The sequence below is a fragment of the Thermobia domestica genome, chromosome 15 (assembly GCF_964235325.1).
Source record: "Thermobia domestica chromosome 15, izTheDome1.hap1.1, whole genome shotgun sequence".
NCBI classification, from domain to species: domain Eukaryota; kingdom Metazoa; phylum Arthropoda; class Insecta; order Zygentoma; family Lepismatidae; genus Thermobia; species Thermobia domestica.
Window position 1 is genome coordinate 37,848,159 of NC_137468.1, and position 18,090 is coordinate 37,866,248.

The 18,090-nt window shown below is 35.0% G+C and overlaps 1 protein-coding gene across 3 annotated transcripts in view; it reads left to right on the forward strand.

Annotated features, from left to right (window-relative positions):
- LOC145670977 (uncharacterized) overlaps nucleotides 1-15,925 on the forward strand; it is a 48,631-nt gene extending 32,706 nt beyond the window's left edge. For all 3 annotated transcript variants that reach the window (XM_081739597.1, XM_081739598.1, XM_081739599.1), the window contains one exon: nucleotides 4,726-15,925. In XM_081739597.1, coding sequence (XP_081595723.1) covers nucleotides 6,269-11,758 — 5,490 coding nt within the window. In that variant the 5' untranslated portion in view covers nucleotides 4,726-6,268 and the 3' untranslated portion in view covers nucleotides 11,759-15,925. The remainder of the gene's footprint in view (nucleotides 1-4,725) is intronic.
- The last annotated feature ends 2,165 nt before the right edge of the window (nucleotides 15,926-18,090 follow it).

The following is an 18,090-nucleotide window of genomic DNA, read 5'->3' on the forward strand; positions in this document are numbered from 1 at the left end:
TGTGTTTCTTTTCTTTTTTTAAGAAAGGGAGGTGGTCTTTTTTTGTTAACAAAAGAAAGAGTGGCAGTACTATTTAGAAACAAAGTGAAAGAGTAATGATAATATAAAAGATCTCAGTCTAAGTGGATGAGATTTCAAATTGGATTTCATGGGTTGCAGGTGTAGTGATCTTAAATAGGGATATACCTTATTTTCTATTTTTCTTAGTGTTGTCATATTACCCGATTTTTGCGGGTACCACCCGATTGTCAGGTTCTATATTCGTCCCTCGCTATCTTAATCACGAAAAACCAACCGCTTTTTGGGATTGGAGAAAAATCAGGAACTGCTACCGGCTGGTCAGAGCAGAACATTAATGCAACTGTCTACTGTCAGCAGTTGAGCCGTGTTCAAGAAAAACTCAAAACCCTGGAGCCAGCACTTCTCAATCGCTAAGGGGTTCTACCGTTACGGGACAACGCTAAGCCCCACATGATTAGAGTGACCCGGGACACCATCCTACGCCTTAAATGGGAAACACTATTGCAACCGCCATACTCCCTGGACAATGCACCGTCCAATTATCCCTGAACCATTTCTTGGACACTCACATCTGAGAACTAAAGTCCAACTCCGTAGTAAAGGTGCAAAATGCACTTGATACCTTCTTTCCTTCACGGCAAACCAAGTTCTACCGCGAAGGAATCCATGCCCATCCCGAACGTTTTCAGAAGGTCCGTTGATACTGATGGGTACTATTTTTGATCTTCCAGGTACGTCTTAGGCAGAGGTGTAGCCACGGGGCCAGGCCCCCCAAATGATTTCCTGCCCCCCCTAATGACCAGATGTTAAAACATCATCGTGAAATTACTTCGCTTCAGTCATTTAAAAATAACAATGTTTACATATAATTAATAATTTACGGTAAAATAGTATGGAAAAATAGTATTTTACCATACCGATCACAAAATAGTATGGTATTTCTTCCTTATAGCGATCCGAAAATAGTATGGTATACTTTTTGTGACAGTAGATTACACAATTTACGGCGATTTGTATTTGACAGTTTGAAGACAAACGTTTTGATAAGGTACTATAAATTCTATGAAATGAAATGAAATCTTTGAGTTTAACGTCCCACGCCTATGCCGGTTAGGCCAAAGGAGACGGTGATTATGAGAAATGAATGAAATGGTGGAATGAAGAAAGTGGGAGGAAACGGAACCCCGAGAAAACCCATGAGCACGGTTGTTTGTCCACCACAAAGTCCACACGGCGCGAGCTGGGATCGAACCAGGGACCCCAAGCACCGGAGGTGAACGCTCTCTAGGGATGCGTTCGAGTCGAGTCGAGACAGAATTTTCCTGACAAAATTCGAGTCGAGACACAGCTCTTCCAATAGAAAAATATATATTTTTCGAGTCGAGACATCACTTTTACAGTACATTTTCGAGTCGAGACAGTCTCAAATCTTGTCTCGTGCGCATCCCTATCTACCACTGAGCCACCGCGTCCCCCACTATAAATTCTATCATAAAACAATGGTACTACACTAAATCGTAAGTACATTATATTATTTATATGCTGTAATTAGTGTTTCAAGAAAACTTTTTATCAGATGGAAAATTTGGTGAAAAGCAACGTTTTTATTCAGTTTTTCAGTTTGGATTTCATTCGCTTTTTAAAATGCTATTTCGTGTAAAACAGGAAGTGAGATATAGCTGTTAATAAAATAATTATGTCTTTTTAGTCACGAATAATAAATAAACATTTTTTCAGAAAATCTTAAAATAAATTAAGTGCAATTTCAAAGAAAATCAGTCTTATGTATAAAAGTAACCAAGAAAGTTCTGTCGCTTTTTGCGTAGGTCTGCGATAGTTGGCCCTAACTGGCGGCCGGGTTTCGTCGAGTCGAAACATATATATCTCACGTCGGGGTGTTGAAGTACCACCGCGTAGCAGCGACCAGCGAGAACTTCGTCTTGGTCCGCACTTCTCAGATTCTTCGCGGAGAATCGTGAAGGGACCAACACGAACTGTCGCCAGTCATGTGCATGCGGTTATTATTATATATTATTTTTTGCTGACGAATTGTTCCTAAAGTGAGCTCCGAGGGTCAAGAATAACCTCTGCCTCAACATCATGACGTGAAAAATCTTGAGATAAGTGCGATAATTGTATGAATTTAGATGACAACTGTCGTCGATCATTAGAAAGTGAGTATGCGAGAACTATGAAATAAAGTAAATAGACACGCGTCATTTTGTTACAAAATTACATGGCGAACACATTTTATCTAATTCCAAACAATTATCGTCGAATATACACGGTTAAAGGAGCACTGTGATTGACCAAATTAAAAAGATCCTAACGATTTATCCCTTTACAAGCAACGTTTCCTTCATCGCCATCGTAGCGAAGTAGGAAGAACACTTGCCTAGTAATCATAAGGTTGGTGGTTTGAGTCCCCTTCGGGGTAATTTTTTGGTACTTTTTAAAAGTGTATTTTAGACTCACCTTAATGTAACTAAATCACACATATAGCCGATTTAACATTTTGGGGGAGTAATTTTGTGGTTCATTGGACGTTTTGTCGCATCTCTGCCGCTGGTGGCATAATTTTCAAAACGGTAGAGGGGCCACCGGGGATCGTCGCTGCGGCGCCGCCAATGTTTGGCGTGATGTCGCTAATTGCCCATTTGTGGTCCACCGACGCTTACGGCATGGGGACAATTCAGTGTGAGTGGCGAAACCATTCAGCAGCACCTTCAACTGAGGAAACACTAGAAGTTGGGTCGATGGGTCCCACATAACTTGATTCCAGGTCAAAAGGCAACGCAAGCAGACACCTGTGTTTCTTTGCTGTCTCGTCTGAGGAAGGAGCCATTTCTGGACAAGGTGTTGTCATGTGATGAGAAATGGGTCCTGTACGAAGTTCCACGGCGCCGTCATAATTGGTTAGCATCCCATGAACGGTTCCAAGACAGCCGAAAGTAGTACTACACCAGAAGAAAGTCCTCCTGTGTGTTGATGAACTGCTCGTGGCATCGTGCATCGGGAACTGCTACCAGCTGGTCATCGCATCAATCCCACTGTGTACTGTCAGCAGTTGAGCCGTGTTCAAGAGAAACTCAAAACTCCCAAAGGGGTCCTTATGTTACAGGACAACGCTAAGCCCCTCGTGGCTAGGATGACCCGGGACACCATTTTACGCCTTGGATAGGAAACACTATTGCATCCGCCATACTCCCTGGACATTGCACCGTCCGATTATCATCTGTTCCCTTCCTTGGACAATCACTTTAAAGGATGCCAGCTCAAATCCCAAGTAGAGGTGCAAAATGCACTTGATAACTTCTTCACTTCACGGAACACCAACCTCTACCGCGATGGAATAAATGGCCTTCCAGAACGTTTGCAGAAGGTTGTCGATCTATTCTTGATCTTCCAGATACGTGTTAGGTGACATATGAATGTCCGGAGGTGGTGAGTGAGAAAGCGATAGAACTTTCTTGTTTACCTATATAGATCGGTTCTGTGTATTGAAATAGTTATGCAAAGGTATAATGTTTGGTCGGGGGCAGTAGTTCTTGGTTAAACATAATACAAACTATCTGTAATATAATTTATGAAATTACTATTATTATTATTAGTAATAATAATAATAATAATAATAATAATAATAATAATAATAATAATAATAATAATAATAATAATAATAATAATAATAATAATAATAATAATAATAAGCTAAAACAGTGTTTTTAGCTTTCCGGAAGGAAACCAAAATTTTCCAGTTTTTTTCAGGCTTCAAAAACACTAGCTGTAACACATTTTTTTTAAGATTGTAGCTGCCCCCCTTCAAAAACGACGGACCCCTCCTACAGAAACCTGCTGGCTACACCCCTGGTCTTAGGTGACATATCGATGTTCTAAGGTGATAGGTCAAAAAGCGACAGAACTTTCTTCGTTAATTTTATACATACTATGTAAAACTACTGTATAAGTTCTAGTATCTCGAGTTTGGGAAGTCGGAATGTCAAAATTCCTTAAGATTCGTGTTCCTCGTGCTCTACTTTACAAAATATATAAAAATCAGGTGGGGTCCAGTTTGCTTCCCTGCAACCGAAAAGTACCTTGGAAGTGTCATCAAAGAAGTAACTAAAACAAAAAGTGCAAATGATCCCAGGTCAGTATTTGTAACACACAAGTTCACATCAGTACTTACGAAGTTCTAAACCGTAAGAAAGTGGGAGGAAACGGGAGCAAATAAAAAAAAGTTGAAACACAGACATAAATCAATACAATTGTCTCGATCGATAGATGCTTTCACAATTGTTAAAAGGTGTAATTAAAAACATTGGTTTCGGTTTTGAGAACCGCTTTTGCGGTTTCGGTTTTGAAAACCGCTTTTGTGGTTTCGGTTTTGAAAACCGCATTTGCGGTTTCGGTTTTGAAAACCGCATTTGCGGTTTCGGTTTTGGAAACCGCATTTGCGGTTTCGGTTTTCAAAAACCGAAAACCGCAAATGTCACAAAAATTCAACAGCACTAATATACAATATGTAAAAGCGCTGATGAAACGCTCAGTATAATTCAATTAAAATAGATAATATTTTCTCAATTTTTATAGCAAATAATATTATTATACCATGTACTTATCACTTACTATTTCTCATATTCATTTTAAGTACACGAGGCAATATGCCATGGAAACCAATCAAATACAATAAAATTCTCTTTTCAGGCAACACGTCAAATGCTGAATCAAGAATCTAAAAGACAAGAATCAAAGAAGATTGTGACTCAAAACACCTTCAGACAGCAGATAGTGAACCGGCAATAGCAGTCTCCAAGATTAATCTAGAGAAGAGCTTGGAAGTTGCATTTATTTGCCTTCTTCTGAGAAAGTGGTTGTACTGAAGCAAACATTAATTCTGTAACAATTAATTTGTCAGAATCACGTTAAGATAAATTATGCAGAATATTCAATTATACACAATTATGTCAGTTAGTACTAAATATTTCTAGAAAAAAGTCTGTTAACTTCTTAAAAGGTCATAGTAATTTGTCATACGCATTCAAATATTTAATACTAAACTATTTATAGAGGAAAAGTTGTGGAAGAAATATGTACACAATTCATTAATTTCATACATGACATGAAAGCTTTAAATAGTAAAGTATTTCTAGAGGCAGTCTATTAACTTGTTTGAAAATCATCAGTAATTTAATACAGGTATCCAAACCTTTAATACTAAAGTATTTCTAGAGAAAAAACCATCTAACATCTTAAAAGAAATTATCAGTAACTTCTCACGTAGTGTGCAATAAAATGAAATAGCTACATCAATGTTTCTGGAGAAAGGCAAATATTAATTTAGAAGCCTTTTATAAATAATTTTAAACCAGTAATTATTTTTTGTTGAATGTTTACAATTGCCTACACATTTTAAAGGTTAAAAACGAGATATTTATATTCAACACATTATGAATTTAAATTGAAACGAATACCCTTTATACAGATAGATCCAATCGAAAAACCTAATATAAAATAAGTTACAGAACTTTTTCTCTTTTAAGTTTTAAGTATTAGAATTATTATTATTGTGTAATAGCAATAATATACTGGAATATCCAGTTTCGAGAATTGGTGTAGGATGTAATGATCAACTGTATGTCATAATAAGGTTAGTAGCAACGTTATAAAGATAAGTAACAGAGAATTTGTATGTGTGAACATGAAACACGAAACTTCATTTTCATTTGTTGTATTTCACTAGTGAAAGGTACGAAGAGTCCTTTAGAATAGTGACGACATATTCACGAATTGCCAGTTTCGAGATAAATTCGCTTAAGTTTCGCAATTCTTTTCTCGCTATGTAGTGACGCGACATTAGCTCCACAATCTAAGTTTGATTTTTATTTCTCTTTTATTTCTGCAATAACTATTTATAAAACTATTATAAACTCTTATTATTAGCGTATTAGTTTACCAAAACTTATAATTTCATAAATTATACAGTATTTGCAATCAATAAGTTAAGATTTCTGCAATACTATAGCTGAATATCATTTGTATTCAAACTGAAATTTCACTCGTATAAACTAATGACACTCTTAGCGATTACAGAGGAAGATTCATAAGATATACAGACAGAAAACAGTAAAAATGGACATGTTGGCCCATATGTCGCTGCTATTCTAGATATCTCATATAAGCTGATTGAGATCTGTTTTAGACAGAGTGTAAAATTACTATCATCACTGTTACAAAATCAAGCTTTAACATGTCCGAAAACTCAAACTTAACCCAAAGTGAATGTAGCTCGGACAGCGAAGACGAACAACTTAAAATTTTAGAATTATTTACCTCAATAGGGAAGGGTAGACTTCAAAAGGTAAGAAAACTTTTGGGAAAAGGAGTAAAGATTGATATTGTCAATGGAAACAAAAATGACTCACCTCTGCACTATGCTGTTGAACGGCGCAAAGAAGAAATAGTTGTTGAGTTACTGAATCTAAAATGGAGGACAAATATCAATATGCAAAATAGTCACGGTAACACGCCATTGCATATTGCTGTCATTAAACGTATTAGTTATTTAGTAGAGTTGCTTTTAAAGAATAAGGCGGAAACAAATATTAAAAATGAAGAAGGGGAAACTCCTTTAGACATAGCTAAACGACTCAAGTATCAAGATATCGTGAGAATATTCGAATTGCATACTCACTTAGGACAACAACCTCATATTGAAAAGTCATCACGTAACGAAGAGCTTGACTACAATCTTCCTTCTACGTCAAGTCAGGATCAAGTTGATATTAACGATCACCCTAGATTGGTTAAAGAAACCGTGTTACAATGTAAAGACTACAATCTTCCTTCTACGTCAAGTCAGGGTCAAGTTGATATTAACGATCACTCTAGAATTGTTAAAGAAACCGTGTTACAATGTAAAGACTACAATCTTCCTTCTACGTCAAGTCAGGGTCAAGTTGATATTAACGATCACTCTAGAATTGTTAAAGAAACCGTGTTACAATGTAAAGACTACAATCTTCCTTCTACGTCAAGTCAGGGTCAAGTTGATATTAACGATCACTCTAGAATCGTTAAAGAAACCGTGTTACAATGTAAAGACTACAATCTTCCTTCCACGTCAAGTCAGGGTCAAATTGATATTAACGATCACCCTAGATTGGTTAAAGAAACCGCGTTACAATCTAAAGAGGAACATGAGTCCAAAAGGGAAGGAAAACCAGGACTTCATGGGGAAATATATCAGTTGAAATTACTAATGCTTTTTCTAAAGCACGGTGTAAATAATCAGTATTCTTTCCAGTTAAGTACAGAGAAGAAAGAAGCTAAAAAGTTTGATGATTTGTGTTTCGAAATTGCTCGAGATGATGGTATAAAAGAGTTTCGTCTTGTACAAGCTAAGCACAAAGTTGACGAATCTCAGAAGATTACATTTAATAGTTTATTAACTGAAAGTGATGGTGACTATAGCTTAGTTAAGTACTTCTTTTCATATGAAGATTGTAAGAAAGAAGACGTATTCAAGAAAGGAGTGATCAAAGATGTAACAGTTTGTACCAATATAAACTTAGATTTAGAGGATAAATGTGAGTCTTGTGTAATGAAAGAAGTAGTGGAAAAAATACAAGAAGAGGACAACATTTTAGATATACATAGTCCGATTCTTCATAAGGAACCTATCCGTTATAAATTTAATGAAAACATAATAGAATTGCTAAAACCAAAACTTGAAGACTACTTCTTGACTAGATTAGCGAAGCGATTAGTTGAATGCTTACTAAACTGTAAGTGGATAAGTCATACAGACGATATCTTCAGGCCATTTCATGTTGTATTAGCTAATGATGTGATTGATATCAAAAATGGAAAATTTTCTGATACATTCATATTTGAGCGTCAATCTTTATCTACAAAATCTGAAAGATTTAGAGAAGAAGTAGAGAAAGAATTAGTGAGACAATCAAAAGGAAATCTAAATTTAGGTAACATAAACGCAGCAATTACGTCTAGTAGAATAGAATTTAACCTGAGTAATAAGTTCGGTGCACAAGAGGGAGGAAGAGAGCAATATTGGCCAGATGACCCTACTGACTTGGCCATAAGCTTACTTCAGAGTATCGTAAATGCTACACTTATAAAGCATAATAAAGGGTCTTTTAGACCCTATCATGTTTTACTTGCAAATGAAGTCATCGATGTAAAAAAGAGAAAATTTTATGACAACTTTGTGAAAGGTGAAAATATATCAGGAGAAACCAAAAACTTTCGAGACATTTTAGAAGAGAAATGTTCAAAAGTACAGTTAAGTTTGGAGAAAATAAATCAAGCCGTTGATGAAAATAGAACTAACAACAAGATTGGATTCACATTGTCCAAAAATTTCGGGAAAGGAAGTAACGGTGATTGGCCAGACAACGCTATTCGTGATGAGGATATAAAAGATTTTCTAGAACATTTAGTATTTGCAGTAAATCAACCAAATGAAGAGGAATTAGGTAGAGTTATTGCAAATGAAATAGCTGGAGAATTTAACTTTGCTACAAAGGACTATGTATACAATGATTTGTATGTGAGCATGTTAGATTGGTTGCAAGGTAAAGGAAAAGAGTTCATTTCGTACGATGATGGTAAGGCTTTCTTTGAAAGAGAAAAGCAAAAGATTAGTGAACTAGAACTAACAGGCCATCTTAGGGAATATAAGTCTAAAATAGACAATTATGGTATTAAATATAAACAAACTGCAATTCAAGAGTTGGAAATAGATACTTTTCTCTCTCAGAAATCCAATACAAGGGTTCTTAACATTATTTCTGAGCAAAGGACCTTAACCGCTATTAAAATATACCAGATCTTACAAGGTATATCTGAATATGCGGACAGGTGTATTTTTATGCACCTAAATTCTGTTATACATCTCCAAGACCCTTTGATACAGGCTTTTAAAGGTATCATAGATTTATTAGTAATCGAATGTGAAGTTGTAGAGAACAATGTATTGGGCTTATGCAATAATTTGTCGCAAATAATACAGTGTGATAATGCAAATAAGAAAAGAATCATTATAATTAGCGAAGGAAACAATCTTTTAGATAATTGGTTTAAATGTACTACAGGAAACCACTACAAGGAAAAACGTGATTGTAAAAATACCCTACTAGACCTTACATTAGATTCACAGAAACACATTCTGAAGAATGGGAAGGTAATATTTCAAGGAGTAGAGGTAAAGCTATGTAAATTAGTGGACGATGAATCAAAACATGTAATACTTCCGAATGTAATATCTAAACTTATTAATAATGAAATTATAGTCTTAGGTAAAACACTCACAAATCCAAGATATGACGATGTTAAGGACTATTACATTGTTCGAAGCATAGGTCGTTATCTAGAAATGAAACAAGAATATAGAGGAGACGATGAGGGAATAGATAAAGAAAAATTAGAAAGATTAAATTTTATTGTCACTTACAACAGTCAGCTTAGCAATTTAAATTGTAATAAGGACATTGTGCTAATTTCCAATGAATATGAGGATTTTAAGGTGTTATGCGACAAATACAGACAATGTAACATTCATTGGTTGGAAAACCAAGAAGGTAATGCAGTTATTTGGCGAAAATCCCAAGGAAGTATTAAAAATATGCAGCAATGTTTTGAAGAATCGAAAGAAAGTGTTTTCTCATTGCAACCAGACACACTTCAAGGCATCGAAGACGATATAGTAATTATTGCTGCTGAGCCTGGTATGGGCAAATCCACCTTCTTGACTCATCTATCGTTAAATACTAAAATGCATTATCACTTTTTGTGGATTGTAAGATGCAACTTGTTGGACTATTCAAGCGAACTACGAAGGTTAAAAGACAAGAAAAAAGAAATTTACGAAGCAGACGCTTTTAACTTTCTATACAGAACGGCAGGCTTTCAACACTTCCCAGAGACACAATTAAAACCAGTGAAAGAAACAGAACATAGCATGTTTGCGATAGAAGACATTTCAAGTATCATAACTGTCAAAGATAACAGAATCAGTTTAAGTGATCGTGCAAAGCAGATAGACGGTTTAAGTTTGTTAGAATTACAAGTGTTTAGTAAGTGTTATAATGAGGGCAAAATAGCTTTGCTCTTTGACGGATTTGATGAAATTAGTCCCGACTATAAGGAGGTAGTTATTAAGTTGTTTAGATTTTTCAGAGACAGAGTAAGAGGAAAGATCCTTATTACTACTCGTCCCTATGACTTAGTGACTCAATTAGAAACAGAGCTAGGTGCACTTTCGTATAAATTAACTCCATTGTGTCCTAGTGATCAGAAAAAGCTTTTAGAAGAAATTTGGAAAAAGAATTTAAACCTTGAAACATCAAGTACAGAACGAGTAACCATTTATAGTGAAACGCTATTGAAGATATTTTTTCAATCAATTAATGACCTAGACAAGAAGATTATGAGTATACCTTTGCATATATTTATGATTGCTAAAGTCTTCCAAGATAAATTCAAAGAATTTTATGATTCAGGAATTTCAGACCTCTCTGGTGAGTATGAACAAGATCTTCTTAATGACTTGAATTTAATGACTCTTTATGAACGCTTTATTGATATCAAATTTTTTGAAATTCGGTTTGGAGAGAAAAAGCCCAGTATGCAAACTGATGATCCAGATACAAAACAAATGATTGAAACTGAGCGTAAGGAGTTTATTAAAAACCACAAAAATTTAGCTGCGCACGCAATATTTGAGGAAAATGATGTTAGCAGATTGTTTTCTGAAAACGATAAAAATAAAGTATGTACTCTAATCGAACGGATAAAACTTGGAATGGAAAAGACAGGCGTTGTTGTTGAAGTTGTTGATAATAAAGTTAGATTCGTTCATCTTACTTTTGCTGAATATTTTGCAGCCTTGTTTTTATCTGATAAGCTGAAATCTTCCACATCTGATGAATATATATGGAATTTTCTAATCAATGTACTTCTTGGAAGTGTAGAAAAATACGGAAATGTCAAACAATTTTTGGATAGCAAACTATCAAAGGACCATGATCTAGCAGCTTTAAGTTCTCTTGACGATAATAAGGAGGTAGTTTTTAATTTGTTGATGGAAAAAGAAAGGCGGTCATCACTCTTTGTGGCTGTAAAATGTGATTTATTACAAATTGCAATGTTTTTGTTAAAAAGTGTAGAAGGAAATTTGAGTGAAAACAATTTTCGTGACTTTTTGAGAATAATAAGCAGGGATTCAATATTGTATTTAGCGATGGGAAGAGGGTATGAGGATATTGTTAAAACTTTATTAGAGTATATTAAAAAAATGGATCGTGATGAATTAATTAATATAATTTGTGGCAACCCGTTCCAATCCCCACGTCATAATCTGTTACGTTCGGCTATTGAGGAGCGTAATAAAGGAACACTTGATGCGATATTCGAGAGTATAAACAACAACGACCAAATTATGAAAATCATGACCTTCCGTTATTTTCGTGATGAACGTAAAACAATAGTACATTGGGCAGTTGAAAGTAATAATTTTGACATGTTATTACCATATATAGATAGACTAAGTATTGAGCAACGTGTTCAAGTTTTTAGTGCTAAAGACCATAATGGTAGAACACCAGTGCACTATGCAGCGAATATCAGCAGCTCTAGTGGTTTATTGATTTACTTGTCTTCATTTCTTACACCAGAACAATATGACAATTTAGTTTCTGAATCTACTTCTGATGTGTAGGCCAGATCATTTTTGTTTAAGGCTATCCGCATATTAAGCAGAGAACAGGCCGAAGCAGATGGAGGCAAGAGAGGACGCGGAGGAAGGTACCTAAATGTATTGATTGTATGACTCGATCATTACGTTAAACAGACCTTTGCCTATTACGTCCTCGCGTAAGTGTGAGGTACAAAGCTTGTTTCATTGTTCACAGTTTCCTGTTATACAGCGCCTCGGCTTGGCTGCTCTGTTCTCTGTTCAATACATGGCTAGCCTAGCAAGCAAACATTAATAAATTCTGTGATTTCCACCCTCCATTTGGCTAAATGCTACCAAATTATTCTGAAATGTGTAACTGTATCTAATAATAAAAAAGACATAAAGCACAAACAAAGGAACAGTCAAGGGTTTCAAAAGGTGATAATGAAACAAGATTGTGTAGATTGCTGTGCTAATAGTGTTTTTATGGATCGTGTCAGCACTCAAAACATGTGCATACGGTGGAATATGATAGTCATGATAAAGCACAACATAACTACAAGTAATGTTACAACGACTGGAACCCAATGAACCACACAACTGGAAATATCCCAGACAATGTACATTCCTACTCTATCGTACTTTAGACGTAATCGTGCCTCAAACGTCGTGCAGCTCCACTTGTGTCAGGTGTTAGGGTTGGAGCACAGGTGAAAAGCGTGCTAGATAGAATGTAACAACCAACGACCATGTGTGAAGGCATACTGTGCACAAGTACATGTAGAAGCTGTACACCTGGACTCTCGCATAATACATTCCTTTGATAACGGTTACAAAGATATTATGTAAGCGTAATGCAGCGATCTCAGTGCACAAACAGATAAACAGTGAATGTGTGTAAAGTTTTCCGAGAAGTCCTTAATATCTATATAGGGATTCCTGATGTGTTCTTATGTGAAGAAAATTTATTCACACAGGCATTTTTTTTTTTTTTTTTTTAATTGACAGGAATGAAGGCAATAGTATCATGATGTTTTAGACTATAGGGTTTAAGGTGGATCACTAGGTGTTCTCGGTTCTGTGCTAAACGCTGTTTGAATAGTGCGGCGTTGTAAGATAGTGTCAAGTGCTTACTGATGCCAAATAATAAAGGGAGTAATCATGGAATTCTGCTTAGATACATACTGGAGAAATTATTTTTCGACCCTTATCGCAATTCCTCTTCTCGAACTGCAACGCTAGTATCCAGGAATTTTCGTATTTTGACTACTACAGTAAACGTACAAATTTGGCAACAACGCATTAATGCGTTCTGCGCAAGTTTCGTCTCAAAATCTATTTCCTTAAATGTAAATTAATATTTAAATAAAATATGAAACATAACAATATATCTATTTCGTGTTAAGATTGTTACCTTAAAACAATTTACACATACAAATAAACATTTCATAAAACGGAGCACTTCTAGTAAGATCTACCAGCAAGTGCCATCTTGTGTGCTCATTGTAAGACGAATCAAATATTTTCTTTTATTTGTTACATGTTTTGATATCAGGAGAGACAACCAAGTGAATCAGTGTCTTGTGCTGTAGCTGAAATATTACTCTATCTTATAGTACAATATTTATAATATGTAACGTTTCATTGCGTAGTAGTTAAGGGAATGAGCTAAAATATGTACTGACTTACGGGTGGTGATTCACCTTAAAGCAAGCACACGCTTTACATTAAAACGAAGTGCGATAGTACCCAAAGTCTATTGTATCGAAACATAATCCTGCGAAATTAAATACGGATATACAATGTTCTGTTGGAACAAAGTGCGTGTTCCTAAGTGGTAGTGCCTCCCACATCAAACTGAAATGGTCGATGATACGCCATGAGCCGAGGATGTCTGTAGTGTCTACTGACCAATGCGATTTCCAGACTTAAAACCCCTATGTGATCTCTGTAGAAAGATGGGTTGACATTGCTTTCTAAGGTTTCTCTCAATCTTTGAAGAATTATTGTTTAAAGAGAGTGACATATAACCTCAAATGTTGCTGAAAATTGGTGTGAATAGAGTGCCGACAATATGTACTGCACACATTGAAATACAGAGCTACATAGTTTATGTTAACTTCTATCTGCATAATTTGCAGGCGTTGCTGTGAAAGACAATTATGTACAATGACTTCTGTGATATTTGATTTTTCTTTCATAACAGTGGTACTATATTGTGATTTGTGTTTATTACGTATCTAATAAATACAAACTCAAAATTACTTGATTTATGATTATGAGTAAATTATTTGCATTCTTTGTAAATTACAAATTTAGGATTTTACAGAATTATCTCACGTATTCAATATGTAATAAATGAGGCCTGTAAAACTTAAATATCTTATGTGTCAAAATCCTTCTTTGTGAGAATCATAACAATCTGAGCTACCAAGGTGTGTGAACATATAAATTTCTCTAGCTTCTGGCATTATTAATAATTGTAGGAATAAGAAAGATTTCTAAGTAGCAGGCCCATACACTATATACATAAAATATATCAATTTTGGCCTTGTTTTTTAACCGTTTTACATCTTTGGTTTTCAAAAGATTTTAACTGAATTGTATTTAGATAAATCTCAATTCCCACTGTAACTGTTCCGGTTTCGTTTTATTTGTATACAGACTTTATCTAATGCGAGACGAATCGCTAAAATCTAGAAAAACAACCTGACAAAATGATGTAACAACATTTGCAAATTTCATAACAATATTTGAATTTGTTTATAAGATATACTAACACAATACCTGTCATGAAGGAAACCGTTGATTTCCAGTATAAACTATCAATGAATGAATATAATACTTTAACAGAAAATCTCTTGACTTATAAGACTTTACTGACATAAAAGGCACATATATTTTGCCACGTTTTGTTTGTAATGGAAGGTATTTGTAACCTAACTTCGTACAGGAATAGAACAGAAAAATGTACAAACCTTAAAGTATAACCCATCTAGCTTTTAAGGTATTTAAGAATTTTAATGTAAAAGATAATAGGAAAGAATAAAAAAAAAAAAAAAAAAGTGATTTGCCTTGAAGTGTACTGGTTTAGCAAGATGTACTTGTGCAGATGATATTTATTGTCTGTGTCAGGTACGTACGCAGGATTTCATTTCGGGAGGGGTCCAAAGCTTTTCAGGGGATCGAAAGTCAATATGACCACAAATTAGACTAGCATTTGTAAAATAATCCCGAAAATTAGATTAAATTTACAGAAAATTTGGTATTTCGTGCGATCTGGACCTCCCAGGACTCATTCCCTGCGTACGTTCCTAGTCTGTGTTAGTATTATGTGGTATTGATATAATTCTAGAAATTGATATTTTGTTTGATGTAGTTTTGTGTGTGTGTGTGTGTGGAACAAGTGAGAAGTTTCTGTTTTGAAGCAATAAAGTCTAACTTCAACGAAAAAAAAAATCTACCTAACTAGGATTTTAAAATAACCTTGTTTGTGAATTTTACTTAAAATTATGCTTGAACACACACACACACACACACACAATAGTTTATAATATCCCTCAATTTATTTATACTTGATTGCAATTGAATTTCACACCACTTAACTCCACTCTGTACATATAATTTTCAATGTAATTAAAAATGTTCTACTGCCAAAATTACGTAATTACTTTATGGTAAATATACCCTTGCACTGGAGTGCAACTACAGTGACCTCTACATCGGTTGTATAGATGCTATTGTAGTATCACCTAACGGTTCAGGGGCAGAACTCGGAAGTAGCCTATTGGTAGGAAATTTTCAATGGTCCAGAGTTGTGGGCACTGCTTCTATTACTGGCATTCGGAAAAAAAAAGTGAAAATACTGTTTTCCCTATCAATTTCTCAATTCGTCAACAGGCCACTTAGTCGTTGTAAGAGGCCAGTTTATGACAAATAGCTAAACAACTAAGAGTAATATTAGATTAATGACGACCTGTTTAAAGTATTATTTGGACTTACAATGAATTAATGAACTTTTATTAGGGTTGTCGGTAGTTATAATAGAATACTTAAATAAGAGATTATGTTATATCAAGGGAACATATACATGATAGCATTATTGGGCTCTTTACGTGTGCAATAATGTACTTTTATTTTACTGTTATCCACCAATTTTATGTAAACGTAGCGAGTACGAGAACACAGGAGACGCAACACAGATCCCTAGAAAAGCATTTACTATAAAGGACATGGTATTTCACACAGATCCCTAAAGCATATTTATCTAAACTCTGTACAGGAGGTACTGTATTTCAACTGATTAATTATAGTTTCAGTGCCAACAATGAAATGGGGTGTAATCATGAGATACTTCATATTGTTATCTAGTAATAAAGTAACACTGAGTATCCTTTTAAATTAATCAAACAATTCATTAACAATAAATAAATAAATAAATATATAAATAAAAAAAATAAAATGGTACGTCTTTCAGGAAACAAAAGCCAACTGAGAAAGCGATTCTCTTGAGTGAGGAATAAATACAATAATCAGGAATACAAGCAATAGGCTAATAAAAACATGAATGGCTACTTAAAGCAAATTTAACTTAACCTATCTGTGGGTATGAGGGTTCCTACCGATTTTCCTCGGTATTTTTAATGTTGTTTGCTTCATGGGTTAAGGGTCACAGTCGCCGATCGAAGTTTCACAACAGATGCTAAAATGAAATGAAATCTATAAAATAAGTTTTACGTCCCGCGGTATGCCGGTTAGGCTAAAGGAGATGGTGATTATGAGAAATGAATGAAATGGTGGAATGAAGAAAGTGGGAGGAAACGGGAGAACCCCGAGAAAACCCATGAGCACGGTGTTTGTCCACCACAAAGTCCACACGGCGCGAGCTGGGATCGAACCAGGGTCCCCAAGCACCGGAGGTGAACGCTCTACCACTGAGCCACCGCGCCCCCCACAACACATGCTAATAAAGTAGCATCATGCTGGTGATGATGTTAACACACACCCAGTCGAAAGTTGCTAAAATGTCGACGTAGCTCCTTGTCTTATAATTCTGGGTCACGTCAGAAAATATTAGTGCTCGCATTAGGAGTAAGAGATCATGTGTATTCCTTTACTGGGACCTACAGATGGTCAATTTTCATGCATATGTAGCACAAGCTCGAAAAGATTAAGAATACAGTGCGCAACTAATATAATGAAATCTCTTACGTAGGGTTAAAAAAAAGCCTTATACCAAGAAAGAATAAAAACACTTTGACTTTGAATATCTCATAAATACTAGACAACTGCAAACGGGGGACCGTATAACTGATCTTTGTGCTTAAAATCTGTATAATGCATATATATGTCCCAAACTAGAATAATACGCATCGGTAATAATTTGGGACCCTAGTGCACAAAAATACGTACACCATCTAGTCAATTCAATCCGAATATGTACGTTACTTAGTATCCCAGGATACAGGAATATACCCTCGATATGAAAACTATGTTGCACTTTTACCAAATTATTTGTTGCATTCTCTTAAAACAAGAAGTGGTTTTCTTTTCTTTTTTTATTTTTTTTATTTATATCATTTACCAAACCTTGTTAGGGTCATCAAATCTAGGAGGCTTAGGTGAGCAGCCATGTAGCCAGAATGGAAGAAAGTAGAAACAAAGTTTTAACTGGAAATTCATCCAGAAAACGACCATTAGGAAGACCTAGGCACAGATGGGAAAACAATATTAAAATGGATCTGGCAGAAATAAGAATACAAAGTAGAAACTGGATCCAGTTGGCTAAGGATAGAAGTCAATGGAGAGCTTGTGTGAACGCTGCATTGAACCTCCGGTTTTCATAGGCCATAGAGTTAGTTTTTTTAAAAAACAAACTTATACATAGTGGGATAGAGTCACCAACATTATTATCAGAAATTTTGTATCATGTCTCGAACAGGAAACTGCGCTCGTGGTTTCATCGCAGCGTACGAATGTATACTTTGTATAACATTATCCAAATAAGAAAACCTACAATAATATATATATATATATATATATATATATACACATTTGAAGTACAAATGAAAAAATGTTATTTGAATACAAATATGCAGTTCTTAAATGTTTCACGGAATTGTTGTGCAGATGCCAACAGTGTGAAATTGTTTCTTAAATAATAATCTAAAAAAATATTACTATTTTAGATGTAAACTTGTTTTTAAAAATATTGAACAATTACGAGCAAGTTTGAAGAATAAATATTTTTTTTTTCAGTTCATAGCTCGAATTAGTAACAATTATTGTTTCGTTTTTCATGAACGCCATCTGTACGACAATTCAATAAGTCCAAACAGCCATTGCTCATCTGAATTATATGTGGCTATACCCTG